We start from the raw sequence: 15907 nt of genomic DNA on the forward strand, positions 1-15907 counted from the left end.
ACCCCATGGACTATAGCTTACCAAGCTCTTCTGTTCATGGGATTTCCCAGGCAAGAATACTGGAGTGGATTGCCATTTCCTTCTCCAGGAGGTCTGCCCAACCCAGGGATTGGACCTGGGTCTCCTGCATTGTAGGCAGACGCTTTACCATCTGAGCCACCAGGGAAGTCCCATCAGTAAATATTAGCTATTATTAATATCAAACACTTTAAAATCTACTTATTTGAAAGCAATAGGCAAATAAGCACATTCCATACTGAAGACTAAATCAAATGACCTATAACAAGACATTCATTTGATAACAATGAAGCCCGACTGACAGTAACTTAAAATTTAGAAGCAAGAATAATAGCAACTGAAAACAAAATTAATCCAAGATAAAATCCATGATGCTCATGAGAACCTACTGTGTAGCACAAGGAATTCTACTCAGTGCCAATAACCTAAATGGGAAGGAACTCCAAAAATGGGGGGTATACATATACATATAGCTGATTCACTTAGCTGTACAGTAGAAACTAACAACATTGTAAAGCAACTATATTTCAATGAAAATTAAAAATAAATAAATAAAACCTATGATGCTCTGATAGCATCTATTCACCTATTTATTCAACAAATATTAACTGGGAGCACATACATTCACCCAAATATTAACTGGGAGCACAATATTAACTGGGAAACAGCAAATAAGACAAAAAGTCCCTGACCTTATGAAGCTTAAGAGGAAAAAAAGTGAATGAGCAGGCACATGAAAAATAAAACAAGGTAATTACACAGTGTTAAGTGCTATAAAGACAATAAAACAAGGCAACCGGGCGGAGAAACAGGTACAGAACAAAGCCAGGGTTACTACTTTAGTCAGCAGTCTAGACTGGCTTTAGAACCAGCCTTCTTAATCTATATTCTCAACTACTGCAGGGTTTTATGATTCTTTGAGATGACATTTCAGCAGAGGCCAGAATGAGAGGTTAGCAACCCCACCCAGAGCTATAACCATGGCAGAGGCAGCAAAGATAACAAGCACAAAGGCTGCAAGGTGAACAAGGCCAAACAAGACTTGAAGAGCAGAAAGAGGCCAGCTAGCTTGGAGTTCACTGAACATGAAGGACAATGATAGAAGATGCCATTGAAGAGGTAGGTAAACACCAGACTCCTGCTTTATTCCACTATTTGAATCACCCCTTTCCTATTCAATAGCTTGAGGTGATATTAGGTTAATAACTGGACATTTCTGCAGCCTAGGGAAACTCACCATCACCATGGGTTAAACTATGCCAAAGCACTCTTCGCTTATTAAAAAGATGAGATTTTTTTTTTAAGTGGAAGCTTAATTAAAAAAAAAAAAAACACACCTTTTACCTAATTCTGTTATTTGAATGTCTTTAGGATTTACATTCCTAGGATAATCTTCTAGTCCACAAATACAGCAGCATGACTATGCAACAGCACCACATAGAGAATGGCAACTGATCTACCTTCTTCACTGGGTGAGATCTCCAGTCGTGGGGAGCTGCCAGGAGAGACAGACAGGGCAGAGCGGTCAGTATATAGTAAGGCACCAAAGCAGGAAGGTAAAGGACGATCAGGAGGGAACCTAATCTGATTTTAAAAAGAAGTTTTACTATTTATGGAGAGAGTTGCGGGAGTTACTCTAAGGCAGGATAAAGACAAATGGAAAGACTGAAGGTGTCAGTCTGCAGATACATGAACTATATTCACTATGCAGCAAGCAGCCAAGGAGTGAGTATTATATTGAACGTTATTTAAACTGGGGCTAAGCAAACCAGAGAGGATGGACAGAGAAGCGAAAGGATATCCAGCAATGCAGGTGAGAGGTGATGAAAGTCTGAAGTAGAGTGAAGGCAAAGGAGAAAAAAGGGGGGGGGGTGGCAGATGTGAGGTACATTAAAACATAGAATATATAGGAGACAGAATATTTTGAAGTTCTAAATGGAAATACAAATTAAGAAAAATAGCAAAGTCAAAAGGAAGGGTGACTTCTAAAGGAGAAGAGGAGTAGTGTTCAGGGTATTTTGAGCTTAATTCTTGGTGGGATTGTCTCACAGACAAGGGGAGGTGTGTGCCTTCAGAGTACAGAAGAATGTATAGGATGGAACTAAGAGACAGACTGGAGTCACAGCAAGTAATGACAACTGAACTTGAAACAGGTCATCTGCCTGACAGGAGACTAGGAAAGATGATGTCCTCTTTGGGAAACACAGCCCATGAAGGAGGCGGAGGATAATAAGAACCAGAAGGTGGTGACTGTCACACGTGTCAAGGTTGCCTTGTCACCTGAGCAAGAGGGAAGTTAGCAGGAGAAAAGTTTGTTGCAAAGAGTGATACTGTCAATAAGGACAACACAGACTGTGAAAAAGACAGCTGAATTTGGTGCTTAGATAGTCGTTTTAAAAAAAATTCTTTAAAAAGAGAGTGTACAATGTTCTCTGATATATCTTCAAAATACCAATTTTCCAGCTTCTTCAGGGCCTTTGAAAGCAAACTGGATGGAATGTCTGTTTTGTTCACTGTGGTACCCCCAGAACCTAGACTAGTAGTTGGGCCAGAGGAGGAGTGGATAACTTTTGTGGAATGAATGATGTGACCTCTCAATCTTCCCTCCATGTATCACCCCCTTGAGCTCTTCATTTCTTCCCTACTGAGCTAAGAGGCCAGGATCTCACACATGTTGACCAACTGTCTTATCAACATCCTAAATAATCCGGCCCCAATATTCTTCTCTTACATGTTTCCTATTTCTAACTCTGTGAATTTTTAGGATCTTCTCTATTAACCTGGTGTCTTGAAATTTCATGATGCCTGGTTTGATGCGAGTCTTCATTCACTGTGGTGAGCACTTGATGAACAATTCTTACCCAGAAAAAAAAAAATTACTTTCAGTTCTGAAACTTTGGTGGAGGGCACAGGGGGCAGGGTAGGAGAAGGCCAGTAATTATTATTTCTTACCTAATTGCATCCATCCTCTCTCCTCTATATTTTCTCTTTCTAAAACTTTCTGGTCAAATATTGAGCCTTGAACTGACCCTTAAGTCTATCTTTTCTTTCTCTCTATTTTACACTCTTTTCTAGATTTCTTTGACTATATCTTTCAATACTATCTGGAGAAGGAAATGGCAACCCACTCCAGTATTCTTGCCTGGAAAATCCCATGGATGGGGGAGCCTGGTAGGTTAAAGTCCGTGGGGTCACAAAGAGTCAGACACGACTGAGCCACTTCACTTCACTTCAGTACTACCATGGCTTTACCCTGTTTTCTAAGAGTTTTTCCTTGAACTCCAAGTGTACAAAGGCTTTTTGCAATATTATCCTTTAAGTTTCAAGGCTGTAATATTCTCTCTGAGAATATTAAATATAGGAACTTTTTATCGAATAATCTTCTGTTTCCTACCTTGTCTCTCGCCCCTCTGAGATTGCTTTAGTGTCTGCATTTCTTGTTAGCTGATTTCTTAAAATATCTGGTGATCCTTGTCTATTCATTAAAATATGAGTAAGATACTAAAAACCTGACTAGAAACACTGTAGGGGTCAAAATCTTCTTCAATAAAGGACCAGACAGTAAATATTTTAGGCTTTGAGGGGCATGTAGTCTGCTATAACTACTCAACTCTGCTATTACAGTGTAAAAGCAGCCACAGATAATATAAAAATGAATGAGCAAGGATGTTCTAATTAAGCTTTATTCATGGACACTGAAATTTGAATTTCACATAATTTTCATGTGTCATGAAATATTTTTATTTTGTTTTTCTTATGAACCATGTGGCAGGCAGAGCAATGTCCCCCACAAAGATTTCCACCCCGTAATCCCTGGAACCTGTGAATATGTTATCATACCAGGCAAAGGGGAATCAAGATTTCAAACTGAATTAATGTTGATAATCAACTGATCTTAAAACATGGCAATTATTCAAGGAGATATAATGTAAGCACAAGAGTTTTTAAAAGTGGAAGAGGGAAGCGAAAGAGAAGGTCATGGTTTTGTGATGTGAAAAAGACTCAAACTCACTATTGTTGACCTTGAAGATGGAGGAAGGCAGCCATGAACCAAGGAATATGGGTAGCTTCTAGAAGCTGGAAAGGGCAAGGAAATGGATTCTCCCCTAAAGCAGCCAAAAGAGAATACAGTCCTGCCAACACCCTGATTTTGAGTTCAATGAAACTCTTTTTTAATATAACTTTTTTAAAAATTTCATTTTATATTTAATTGGAGGATAATTTCTTTACAATATTGTGATGGTTTCTGCCATATATCAACATGAATCAGCCATAGGTATACATATATCCCCTCCCTCTTAAACCTTCCTCTCACTTTCCACCCCTCTAGGTTGTCACAGAGCATCAGCTTTTGGTTTCCTGAGTCACACACCAAATGCTCACTGGCTATCTATTTTACATATGGTAATGTATAATGTTTCAATGCTACTCTCTCAAATCATCCTACCCTCTCCTTCCTCCACTGTGTCCAAAAGTCTGTCCTTTATGTCTGCGTCTCCTTTGCTGCCCTGCAAATAGGATCATCGGGACCATCTTTCTCGATTCCATATATATATGTCAATATACAGTATTTGTCTTTCTCTTTCTGACTTACTTCATTCTGTATAATAGGCTCTAGGTTCATCTACATCATTAGAACTGACTCATCAATGAGACTTCTAACTGACATAAGAAGTCTGTGCTATTTCAAGCCACTAAGTTTTTGGTAAATTTGTTACAATAACCACAGAAAAACAACACAACCATTTAAAAACAAACAAAAAAAAATCTTTCTTAGCTTGCAGGTCATACAAAAATAGATGTGGCACGTGGGCCACAGTTTGCTGACCTTTGGTATAAGCACTTGCTCCAGACTGCCTAGCACTGGATCCTAGTTCTGCCACTTACAAGCTGCAATTTTGGCTAGGCAGCACAACTTTCTTTTTGTATTGGTTTCCTCATCTGTAAAATAATGACAGTAATAGTACTTTTGTAAGGATTTTTGTAAGGATTAAATGAAGTAAAACATGTAAAGTACTTAAAATATTACCTAACTCAAAGTAAGTATTCAGTAAATGCTATAATAATAACAATGGCAATAACAACAGAGGAGGAGATGAAACACAGCCTTCTATGAAGATTTACACCTTATCTCAGCTTTGCTTGGAGTATGAAGTCTCTCTGACAGACCACCCTAAAAGTAACTCTTCAGTCTAGGGTAGGAAGAGAACTGCAGGATAAGCCAGTTCATCTTTTATAGGCTTTCCCAAGCCCAGCTAAGGTTTCAGCTTTCTCCAGTTGGCCAAGTCAGTGACCACTCACACATTTGGTTTCTAGTTTCCAAAAGTGTCTTGACTTCTCTTTTTGGCTGTCATCTCTAATTCTCGTTGATTGTATGGGTTTATGCTTTAAAAATACCTTTTCTGTCATTTTAAAGGGGTTTTAGGAAGAAACAGAACTGAATGAATCTGTTTAACTTACCATATTTAACTAGAAGTCTTAAATTCAATCATTCTCCTGACTTCAAAAAATAAGGATAATTTTAACCTAACTTTTTCAAAACTAGCATATTCTCATTTTTATTAATACTGCTCCCCCAAATATGTGACATTTTACAAGAGCATTATAAGTAAAACTTTAAAGCTTCCATTAAAATAATTGACAAATTACAGCTTAACTTTAGGGCTTGCAAGTAATTTCACAGTATTGATGGTTTGTGTTTTGAATCAATGACACATTTTTTGAAAAGTGAGCTTTGAAAAAATATGCATGTTAAAAACACTATGGCATAAGTTGTAAGTCATATGCTTTCTCTTGAATGTTTATTTTAAAAATAATTATAATTCATAACTACCAAAGCACACTAATCACTGGATACATAAAGTTTTTGTTTATTGATGGTGATTTTATTTCCATACATTGAATGACTGGTTCTAGCAGGGATCTATATTCTTATCTTCCTAAACCATACTTTTAACCACCAAAGCGTCTGCTATGCTCAAATTCATGACACTTCCCAGACATTGTTAAACTGCACCCTGAGATCTAACTATGCCAATTCTACAAAAACTGCAAATCCCCTAGGAGCTAAAAAAGAAAGAATAAGACAAACAGTTATTAAAACCTGCTATGTGCAAGCCCTGTTCTGGATGCTTTAAATATATACCTAATACAATCCTCAAAATAACTGGACAAGGTGGGGATCATGCCCTCATTTCATGAATAAGGAAAAGGAGGGTATAGAGAGCTTAGGAAACTCAGGACTGATGGACAGAAAGTCCCAGGTAATGTGCAGAGTAATTGTATGTCTCGGGTGTCATTTACAAAATATGCTATAGAACTACACAGTAGACTTCTAGGTATCCATATTATTTTCTAAACTCCAACTATTAGGCCTAATTGAAAAGACAAAAAATCTATATTTGAATTTTTAATAAGACTTTCTTTATATTTTTTACAGAGCCACATCTAGCTAGACAAACCAACAGAAATAGAGCTATGGAGAAAACTACAGAAGGATACACTGCAGGTAATTTATAAGCCAGGGAAGCCCAATTTATAAGCATAATGGGTAGGAATAGGCTAATGAGAGTAGAGATACAACTACTCATAATAGTAGTAACAATTTTTTGAAAAGTATATATTTTATTTTTGTAAAATTATGCTTCCCGTTAATAAAGAAATTTTGAAAAATCCAATTAGAACCATATCTATTATTACAAGGTTGTCCATGTTATACTCTCAAATTTAAAAAGTGAAAGTGAAAGTCGCACAATCATGTCCAACTCTTTGCGACCCCATGGACTGTAGTCCAAGGAATTCTCCAGGCCAGAATACTGGAGTAGGTAGCCGTCCCCTTCTCCAGGGGATCTTCCCAGCCCAGGGATCGAACCCAGGTCCCCCGCACTGCAGGCGGATTCTTTACCAAATTAAAAAAAAAAGGAAACTGTAAATTCTCTATTATAAAAACAAAATGTTTTACTCTGTGTGTGTATGTATATATAATATATTAATAAAGGGGAAGGTGTAGAAGGCCAAATGTCAACCTAATCTTAACTTGGGTCATCTGAAGGTGACCGCATGTTTGCATGCTCAGTCACTTCAGTCGTGTCCAACTCTCTGTGACCCCACAGACAGCAGCTTGCCAGCTCCTCTGTGCAAGGGATTTTCCCAGCAAGAATACTGGAGTGTCGAACCCACGTTTCCTGCACTGCCAGCATAGTCTTTGTCCACTGAGCCACCTGGGAAGCCCTGAAGGTGATTGGAGACATTTAAAGATTTGTGGAACACTGGACTCAAGCCACTACTGGTGACTTTATTTTTCATATTCTTTCTCCTTCACATCTGTTCTCTTACTCACCAGGGGCTTATTTGCTCAGAAGCTTATCTCCTGGTGTGATCACTAGTCCTTGCCCCACCTTTCTCTGAACCAAACCAACTTTCTCTAGCATGGCTGAGAGAAATGTCTGGAGACATTTCCAGAGAAAAGCTGGAGAAATGTCTCTGCAGTGTCTCACAGGCTTGAGGCTTTCCTGGTAAGGGGTTGTAGTGTGTGGTCATGTTTCTAAAAGGGATAGCCCCAGAATCCGGACTGGGGTTGCAGGCCAAAGGAGCAGTAGGAGGTAGTCAGATGGAGAGTGGGTCAAGTTTCTGGTAGTACCCTATTGCCAAACCAAACTTCAAATATTATTCCCTCCCATCACCTGTTCTAGGGAAGGCAAAACTCCATGAATATAATGGGTCCTCATTTTCCTGCTACAATCTTAGTCTACAAATAATGGTTGCAATACAAGGAAGCACACCATGTTCTTTTGGTAAAGAATTTGGCATAGTGTCAATTCTTGATTCATACTAAAGAGCACTAACACTGTTTCTAGCAAAATATGTCCCAAGAGTTCAGTAGGTTTTTTTATGTGAATGGAAGTCATCACTGGGTATTCATAAGACTATCCAAGCTGGAATATTTTAAACGCCAGAAATTATACTTGAGAGAGACATGAAACATCGTTTTAAAATCCATCTATATTAATACAGATTATGTGTTTCTACATCATTAAAGATACATCTAAAATTATGTATTTGTGGACCTCAATAGCTCCCATTCTCCCTCTCATATCTCTGACTTACTAGGTTTTCATATAACATAGATAGTTCTTTATGCTACTATTTTTAAGACTTCTTAGAAATAAACTGACAATGTCAATAAACAAGTAAAAAATATATATTTATATACTGTATATGTATATTTATATACTGTATAAGTACTGTATATTTTATATTTTTATATACTGTATAAGTATGCCAGGTGATGATCAGCACTATGGAAGAAAATAAGAGGGAGAGAGTGCCACTGGTGGGGTGAAGGCTGCAATTGTATATAGTGTGGAGTCAAGGAAGGCCTTGCTGAAAAGACAGCATTTGACCAAAGTGCTGAAAAAGGTGAAGGGTGAAAGTCATGTGAACACCTAAGAGAAGAATGTGGAGCCTGGAGGTTCAGCATCTGCAGGGGTCCTGAGTCTGGCGGCATGCTGTTACCTCTCCAACACCATCTCCCCATACTCTGCACTTCTCTCACTTCCTGCCAACTGAACACTGGCCTCCTTGCTGCTGCTCACATGCAAGCTGGTGAATGGAGAGTGAGGAACTGGGGAGGCAGCACAGACCAGGAGAAGCTCCTCTGAAGTGGCCTTCCTCTCAATTCAAAAACAACCCAGCATCAAATGACTTGAGAGCGATGCCGGGCAAACAAACACTCCTCTTGAGCAACAATGTCCAACAGAACTTTCTGCAATGATGAGAATGTTCTCTATCTGTGCTGTCCAGTAAATGGCTAGTATGGCTGAGGAACTGAAATTTTAATTTTGTCCTATTTTAATTATTTTTAAATTGAAATAGTCAAATGTAGCTAGTGGCTATACTAGCAGCCAGCAAATTTCTAGAATAAAGGTAGGCCTTGGGAATACAGAAATTTATCACTGACAGACACTTTACTTCTAAGAAAAGAGATACATTTCATTTAATTTGCTGAAGTTCAAGTTGGTCTAATGAGAATTCCATGATAAAATATAGCAATTATGATAGCTTTACTTGTCACAAAACATATGTATGAAGCATTATTTGCCATGTAATTCTTTGGCTACTGTGTGGGAAAAATTACTGTTATTAGCTTTTCTTATCTCAGCTTTAGTGTTTCCCTCTACATGATTTATTATTGCTGAAGTAATAATTAAGAATTTTTAAAATCTATTTTTAATCGAACTGGGTTTCCTAACAAGTTTTTTTCCTCTTAATTTGATTTTTCTTCAGGTGACACATACACATGCAAATTTAAGAATATGAAGAAATGTAATGAATATAATGTGGTAAAATAAGCTCTATATTCAATGTATTATTAAAGTTTGACTAAACAGAATCAAAGATTCTGATTAGAACAATGGCTTAAAAGATTTTCTTTTCTACAAAATAGGGAACATGAGATATACTAATTATTTTAAGAGAGATGCAAGGCTAACCTTTAAAAACTATATTCAACTTAGAAACTATGGTTTCTAAAAAAAAGGCACGTACTACGCTTAGTCGCTCAGTTGTGTCTGACTCTTTGCAACCCCGTGGACTGTAGCTCTCCAGGCTCCTCTGTCCATGGAGATTCTCTAGGCAAGAATACTAGAGCTGGTTGCCATGCCCTCTTCCAGGGGATCTTCCCAACTCCAGGATCGAACCCAGGTCTCCCACATTGCAGGCAGATTCTTTAATGTCTGAGCCACCAGAGAAGCCCATGAAAAGCATGTATATATGTATACACACATATATGTGTATGTATGCATATATACATACACACATACTAAACACATCACTATTAAAGCTAGTCCAGAAAACTTTTACATTTTCTATGTTAACAGCACTCAGAGACGATGAAAGCCAGTTACTAAAAAATTTATTGCTTAGTTAAAACTCAGTTTACAATTCAAAGGATTTTTAAAATCTCTGAGCTGTTATGAAGCTTTATGGGGTTTATAGTGGAGATGAAAACAGAAATAAAAAGATCTGACAAACAGAAAATGCCAAAGATATTTCCAGCATTATCAACATGGATTCTTTTTTCTCTATCGTTACTTTTTACCTATTCCCAAAAAACTGACTTTAACTCCATCTGCCTGAAAAGACAACTGTTTCTTGGGGTCCCTTTCAAAATGAAAGTGCTTGATGGGCAATTTTATTTGAAAGAATATTATTTTTATAATTGTTAAAAATAAAAAGAATGTAAACTCTATGAAGGCAGGAATTTTGGATCATCTACAGTAGTTCCAGTCTTCAGAATAGTGCCTGAATATAGCACAGATAATAAATATTTATTGAATTAATAATTTTACCAGCACCTTTTATTAAAATAAGATAATCAACTTTTACTTAACATTAGTGTAGATTTTCATTTTAACATTGGTAATCTAGAATAACTCCAGTTAAAAATCCTTGTTTTACCATCTATACATGCAACAAACCCCTTTTCAAAGCTTATTGGTAATACACAGAATTAACCAAAGACTATTCATTATTTTATTCATTCTTTCTGTGGTTATAGAATTCTATGATCCCTTTCAATTCCAAAATTTATTTTATTCTAATAATGACTTAAAATGGAAAAAAAAAATCTGAAACTTATTCAAATGGAATGTCATGGAATGTCAAACTATTATTTAAATTACTACAGAAGTAACTGCTCAACAACTTATGGATCACCCTGGTTATTTCATGGTTTTCTCACCTCTTTTAAAGGGTATTTCTAGTTCTCTGCTTAGTCTTGTTTTACATCACTGTCAAATTCTTCACTTTCAAATCCAAGTATATTGAAATGTCATAAAATAAACTATACTATATTTTTTATATTTTATACCAAAAGATTGAGTTTATGTTAAAAACAAAATATAATACAAATTGGAAAATACTGAGTTGGAATGTTTGCTAAAATGCTGTTTACTGCAGAGGCCCAATGTTTTATCAACTAACACTGAAGTTTAAATTAGGGCTAAACTCAGGAAATTGACCTTCATAATATTTTAACATGATGTTTGTCTTTTTAAGGTGGCTTTCTTCTCAGAAAAGAGGACTTAAATATCCTTGACTTACTGTCAAATTACGGTCCCAGATCTGTATGCTTCCATTCTGACAAGCAGCTGCTATGAGGCTTCCGTCTCTACTATATGTGCACGTGGTAGGAATTACTTTTTTACCCTGCATTGTCCGCGGTTTAAACACGCTTTTTTGCTTCTTTGGATTTTCAACTTCCCAGGTCCTCACAGTCCTTAAAAAAAGAAAAAAAGGGAGATTTTCATTTATAAAAAAGAAAGGATTTTAAAATACAAAAGAGTTCACAAAGACTGTTTGACCTTTTAAGCATATAAATCTAATTAATGTTTTTTACATTTTTTAAATAAAATGTGTGGTATGTAAATGAGTTTTCCCACTGCAATAAAGTCAACCATCCAAATTGTGCTGTCATGAAATCAAAGCGCAAGTGCAAATTCGACTTCAAATGTCAAAGTTCTTAGTTCTGACCCTCTAAAGCAGTAGTTTCCAAACAACTGACTATACACTCTGATCAGCACAACTGTTGAACATTATATACCCACTACATATGCAAGTTAATTTCTAAATTACATGTGGTAATATATTGTTATTTAACACACACCAGAAAATATACTGAAAAAAACTGGTCAGTAAAAAAGAATGATGTGGGACTTCCCTGGCCAAAACAGTAAAAGATAATTTAAAAGAACAGTGGGATAAATATAAATATAAAAACAAATACAACATGGTGGGTTTAAATCCAACCTCATCAATAACTAGAAATTCCATCACATTAATTGGAAATGGCATAAAAACTCTAATTAAAAGGAAAAGACTGTCAGATTGGATTAGATAAAATCAAAATTCAGCAGAGTCTATATTTTTATATATAGAAATATATAAAAATGTGTGTTTATATATAAAAAACACACAAAAATCTTTAAATATAAAGTCTTATTAACCATGTTGGAGAAGGCAATGGCACCCCACTCCAGTACTCTTGCCTGGAAAATCCCATGGATGGAGGAGCCTGGTAGGCTGCAGTCCATGGGGTCGCTAAGAGTCGGACACAACTGAGCAACTTCACTTTCACTTTTCACTTTCATGCATTGGAGAAGGAAATGGCAACCCACTCCAGTATTCTTGCCTGGAGAATCCCAGGGACGGGGGAGCCTGGTGGGCTGCCGTCTATGGGGTCGCACAGTTGGACTCGACTGAAACAACTTAGCAGCAGCAGCATTAATCATTTAACAGTAAAAGGATGGAAAAAGATGTGCCATAACATAATCAAAACAAGCTAGAATGAGTATATTAATGTCAAAGTGAACTTGAAAACAATGAATAAAACTAGAGACAAAGAGGAAATTTTCATTATGAGAAAGAGTCAAAAGATCAAGAAGATATAAAATATAAAATATTAAGAAAATGTAAGATATGAAATATTAAGAAGATATAAGAATCCTAAATGCATATGTCCCTAATAACAGAGCTTTATTATTTTTTTTTTTGCTGGGTCAATCATACCTTTTTTTTTTTTTTTTAAACTTTACAAAATTGTATTAGTTTTGCCAAATATCAAAATGAATCCGCCACAGGTATACATGTGTTCCCCATCCTGAACCCTCCTCCCTCCTCCCTCCCCATACCATCCCTCTGGGTCGTCCCAGTGCACCAGCCCCAAGCATCCAGTATCGTGCATCGAACCTGGACTGGCAATTCATTTCATACATGATCTTATACATGTTTCAATGCCATTCTCCCAAATCTTCCCACCCTTTCCCTCTCCAACAGAGTCCATAAGACTGTTCTATACATCAGTGTCTCTTTTGCTGTCTCGTACACAGGGTTATTGTTACCATCTTTCTAAATTCCATATATATGCATTAGTATACTGTGTTGGTGTTTTTCTTTCTGGCTTACTTCACTCTGTATAATGTGAAAGCAAACTTAATAGAAATAAAAGAAGTACCAAATCCATACTTAACAGCTGAACACTTCAACACTCCTCTCAGTGACTAATAGAACAAGTAGACCTCCCCCCACCTCAGAAAGAAAAAACCAGTAAGACTACAGAAGACCTGGAGAAGGCAATGGCACCCCGCTCCAGTACTGTTGCCCGGAAAATCCCATGGATGGAGGAGCCTGGTAGGCTGAAGTCCATGGGGTCGCTAAGAGTCAGACACGACTGAGCGACTTCACTTTCACTTTCCACTTTCATGCATTGGAGAAGGAAATGGCAACCCACTCCGGTGTTCTTGCCTGGAGAATCCCATGGACGGAGAAGCCTGGTGAGCTGCAGTCCATGGGGTCGCACAGAGTCAGACACGACTGAAGCGACTTAGCAGCAGCAGCACAGAAGACCTCAGAAATTCTACCAGGCAAGTTGAGCTAATTAACATTTATATAACACTTCACCCGACAACTGGACGTGTATTCTTTTACACCTTTTACACACTGAACATTCACTAAGATAGACCACATTCTGAGCCGTTAAAACAAATCTAAATACACTAAAATGAAAGAAACCATAAAAGTATACACACTGTCCAAAAAATGAATCTAAATAAATGATCAATACAGAACTGTATCTGAAATTAATAAATACAATTCTAAATAATCCATGAGTCAAAATTTCATAAGGAGTATTAGATAATACTCTGACTTCAAAAAACATGAAAATACAATATATCGAAATTCATGGTATTTGACTAAGACTGAGCACAGAGGAAAAGAAAAAAAGACGTGCCTCAAATCAATGACCTAAAATTCAAACTAGATAAAAGGAGAGAATATTAAAACTAAAACTAGCAGAAGGGAGGAAATGAGAATACAAATGAATAAAACAGAAAACCACAAATCAGGAGAGAAACCAAAAGCTGGTTATTTGAGAAGATTAGTAAAATTAAAGAATTTCTAGGTGGAATGATTAAAAAGCAGAAATTGGAGACAACCTCAAACACCAGCATCTTGAATGAAAGAAAAGATATAACTGTAGAACTTATCCACATTCAAAGAATAATAGGGAAATTTTATGAATGAATTTACATAAATAAATTCAATAATTTAGATCAAATGGACAAATTTCCTTAAAAGACAAACCAGAAAAGTTCACTCAAGAAATAATATCTAGAATATTCCTATATGATTAAAAAAAACTAAGTACATAGCTGAAAATCTTTGCACTAAGAATGACTTCACTGTTGAATTCTATCAAACATTTAAGAAAGACATTAACACCTTAAAGAAAAGGCCACCTACTGAATAGGAAAAAGTTTTTGCAAAGATGTATCTGATAAGGGATTAATATTCAAAATACACAAAGAACTCATGCAACTCAATCCTGAAAAAACAAATAACCTGATTAAAAAATGGGAAGAAGATATGAATAGACATTTTTCCAAAGAAATATAGATGTCCAACAGAGAAATGAAGAGATGCTCAACATCAGGGAAATGCAAATCAAAACCACAATAAGATACTACCTCACACCTGTCAGAATGGCTATTATCAAAAAGACAACAAGGGCTTCCCTGGTGGCTCAGTGGTAAAGAAGCTGTCTGCCAATGCAGGAGACGCAGGTTCAATCCCGGATCCAGGAAGATCCCACATGACACAGGACTACTAAGCCTGTGTGCCACAACTACTGAGCCTGTGTGCTACAGTCTGGGAGTAGCAACTACGGAGCCCACAAGCCCTAGGGCCTGTGTTTCACAAAAAAAAAGCCACTGCAACAGGAAGCTGCACATCACAACTAGAGAATAGCCCCCACTCGCTGCAACTAGAGAAAGCCCACACAACAACGAGATGAAGACCCAGCACAGCCAAAGATAAGTGAACATTAAAAGAAATAATAACAACAAGTGTTGGCAAGGATGTAGAGAAAAAGGAATCCTTTTGCAGTGTTGGTGGGAATGTACACTGGTGCAGCCACTGTGGAAAACAGTATGGAGATTCCTCAAAACATTAAAAACAGAACTACCATAGAATCCATCAATTCCACTCCTGGGTATTTATCTGAAGAAAAAGAAAACCCTAACTTGAAAAGATATACGCACTCTTACGTTCCCATTCGGAGAAGGCAATGGCACCCCACTCCAGTACTCTTGCCTGGAAAATCCCATGGACGGAGAAGCCTGGTAGACTGCAGTCCATGGGGTCGCTAGGAGTCAGACACGACTGTATAACTTTCAAGTAGACAACCTGAGCGACTTCACTTTCACTTTTCACTTTCATGCATTGGAGAAGGAAATGGCAACCCACTCCAGTGTTCTTGCCTGGAGAATCCCAGGGACGGGGGAGCCTGGTGGGCTGCCGTCTCTGGGGTCGCACAGAGTCGGACACAACTGAAGCAACTTAGCAGCAGCAGCAGCATGTTCCCATTGGTCACGTATGGTTGTGAGAGCTGAACTGTAAAGCAGTCAGAGCACCAATGAACTGATGCCTTCCAACTGTGGTGTTGAAGACTCCTGAAGGTTCCTTGGACAGCAAAGAGATCAAACCAGTCAATCTAAAGGGAAATCAACCCTGAATATTCCTTGGAAGGACTGATGCTAAAGCTGAACCTACAGTATTTTGTTCATCTGATGCAAACACCCAACTCACTGGGAAATCCCTGATGCTGGGAACAATTGAGGGCAGAAAGAGAAGAGGGTGTATGGCATCACCAATACAATGGACATGAACTTGGGCAGACTTCGGGAGATGGTCAGGGACAGGGAGGCCTTGTGTGCTGCAGTCCATGGGTCACAAAGAACTGGACACAACTGGGTGACTGAACAGCAACAATGTTCACTGCAGCATTATCTACAATTGACAAGATATGGAAACAACCCAAGTGCCCATCAAC

The 15907-nt window shown here is 37.5% G+C and overlaps 1 protein-coding gene across 1 annotated transcript in view; it reads right to left on the minus strand.

The window, feature by feature from the left end:
- WDR70 (WD repeat domain 70) overlaps nucleotides 1-15907 on the minus strand; it is a 278539-nt gene that overhangs the window by 88910 nt on the left and 173722 nt on the right. The window contains 1 exon segment of the mRNA NM_001076238.2: nucleotides 11122-11296. Coding sequence (NP_001069706.1) covers nucleotides 11122-11296 — 175 coding nt within the window.

The sequence above is a fragment of the Bos taurus genome, chromosome 20 (assembly GCF_002263795.3).
Source record: "Bos taurus isolate L1 Dominette 01449 registration number 42190680 breed Hereford chromosome 20, ARS-UCD2.0, whole genome shotgun sequence".
Taxonomy (NCBI): Eukaryota; Metazoa; Chordata; class Mammalia; order Artiodactyla; family Bovidae; genus Bos; species Bos taurus.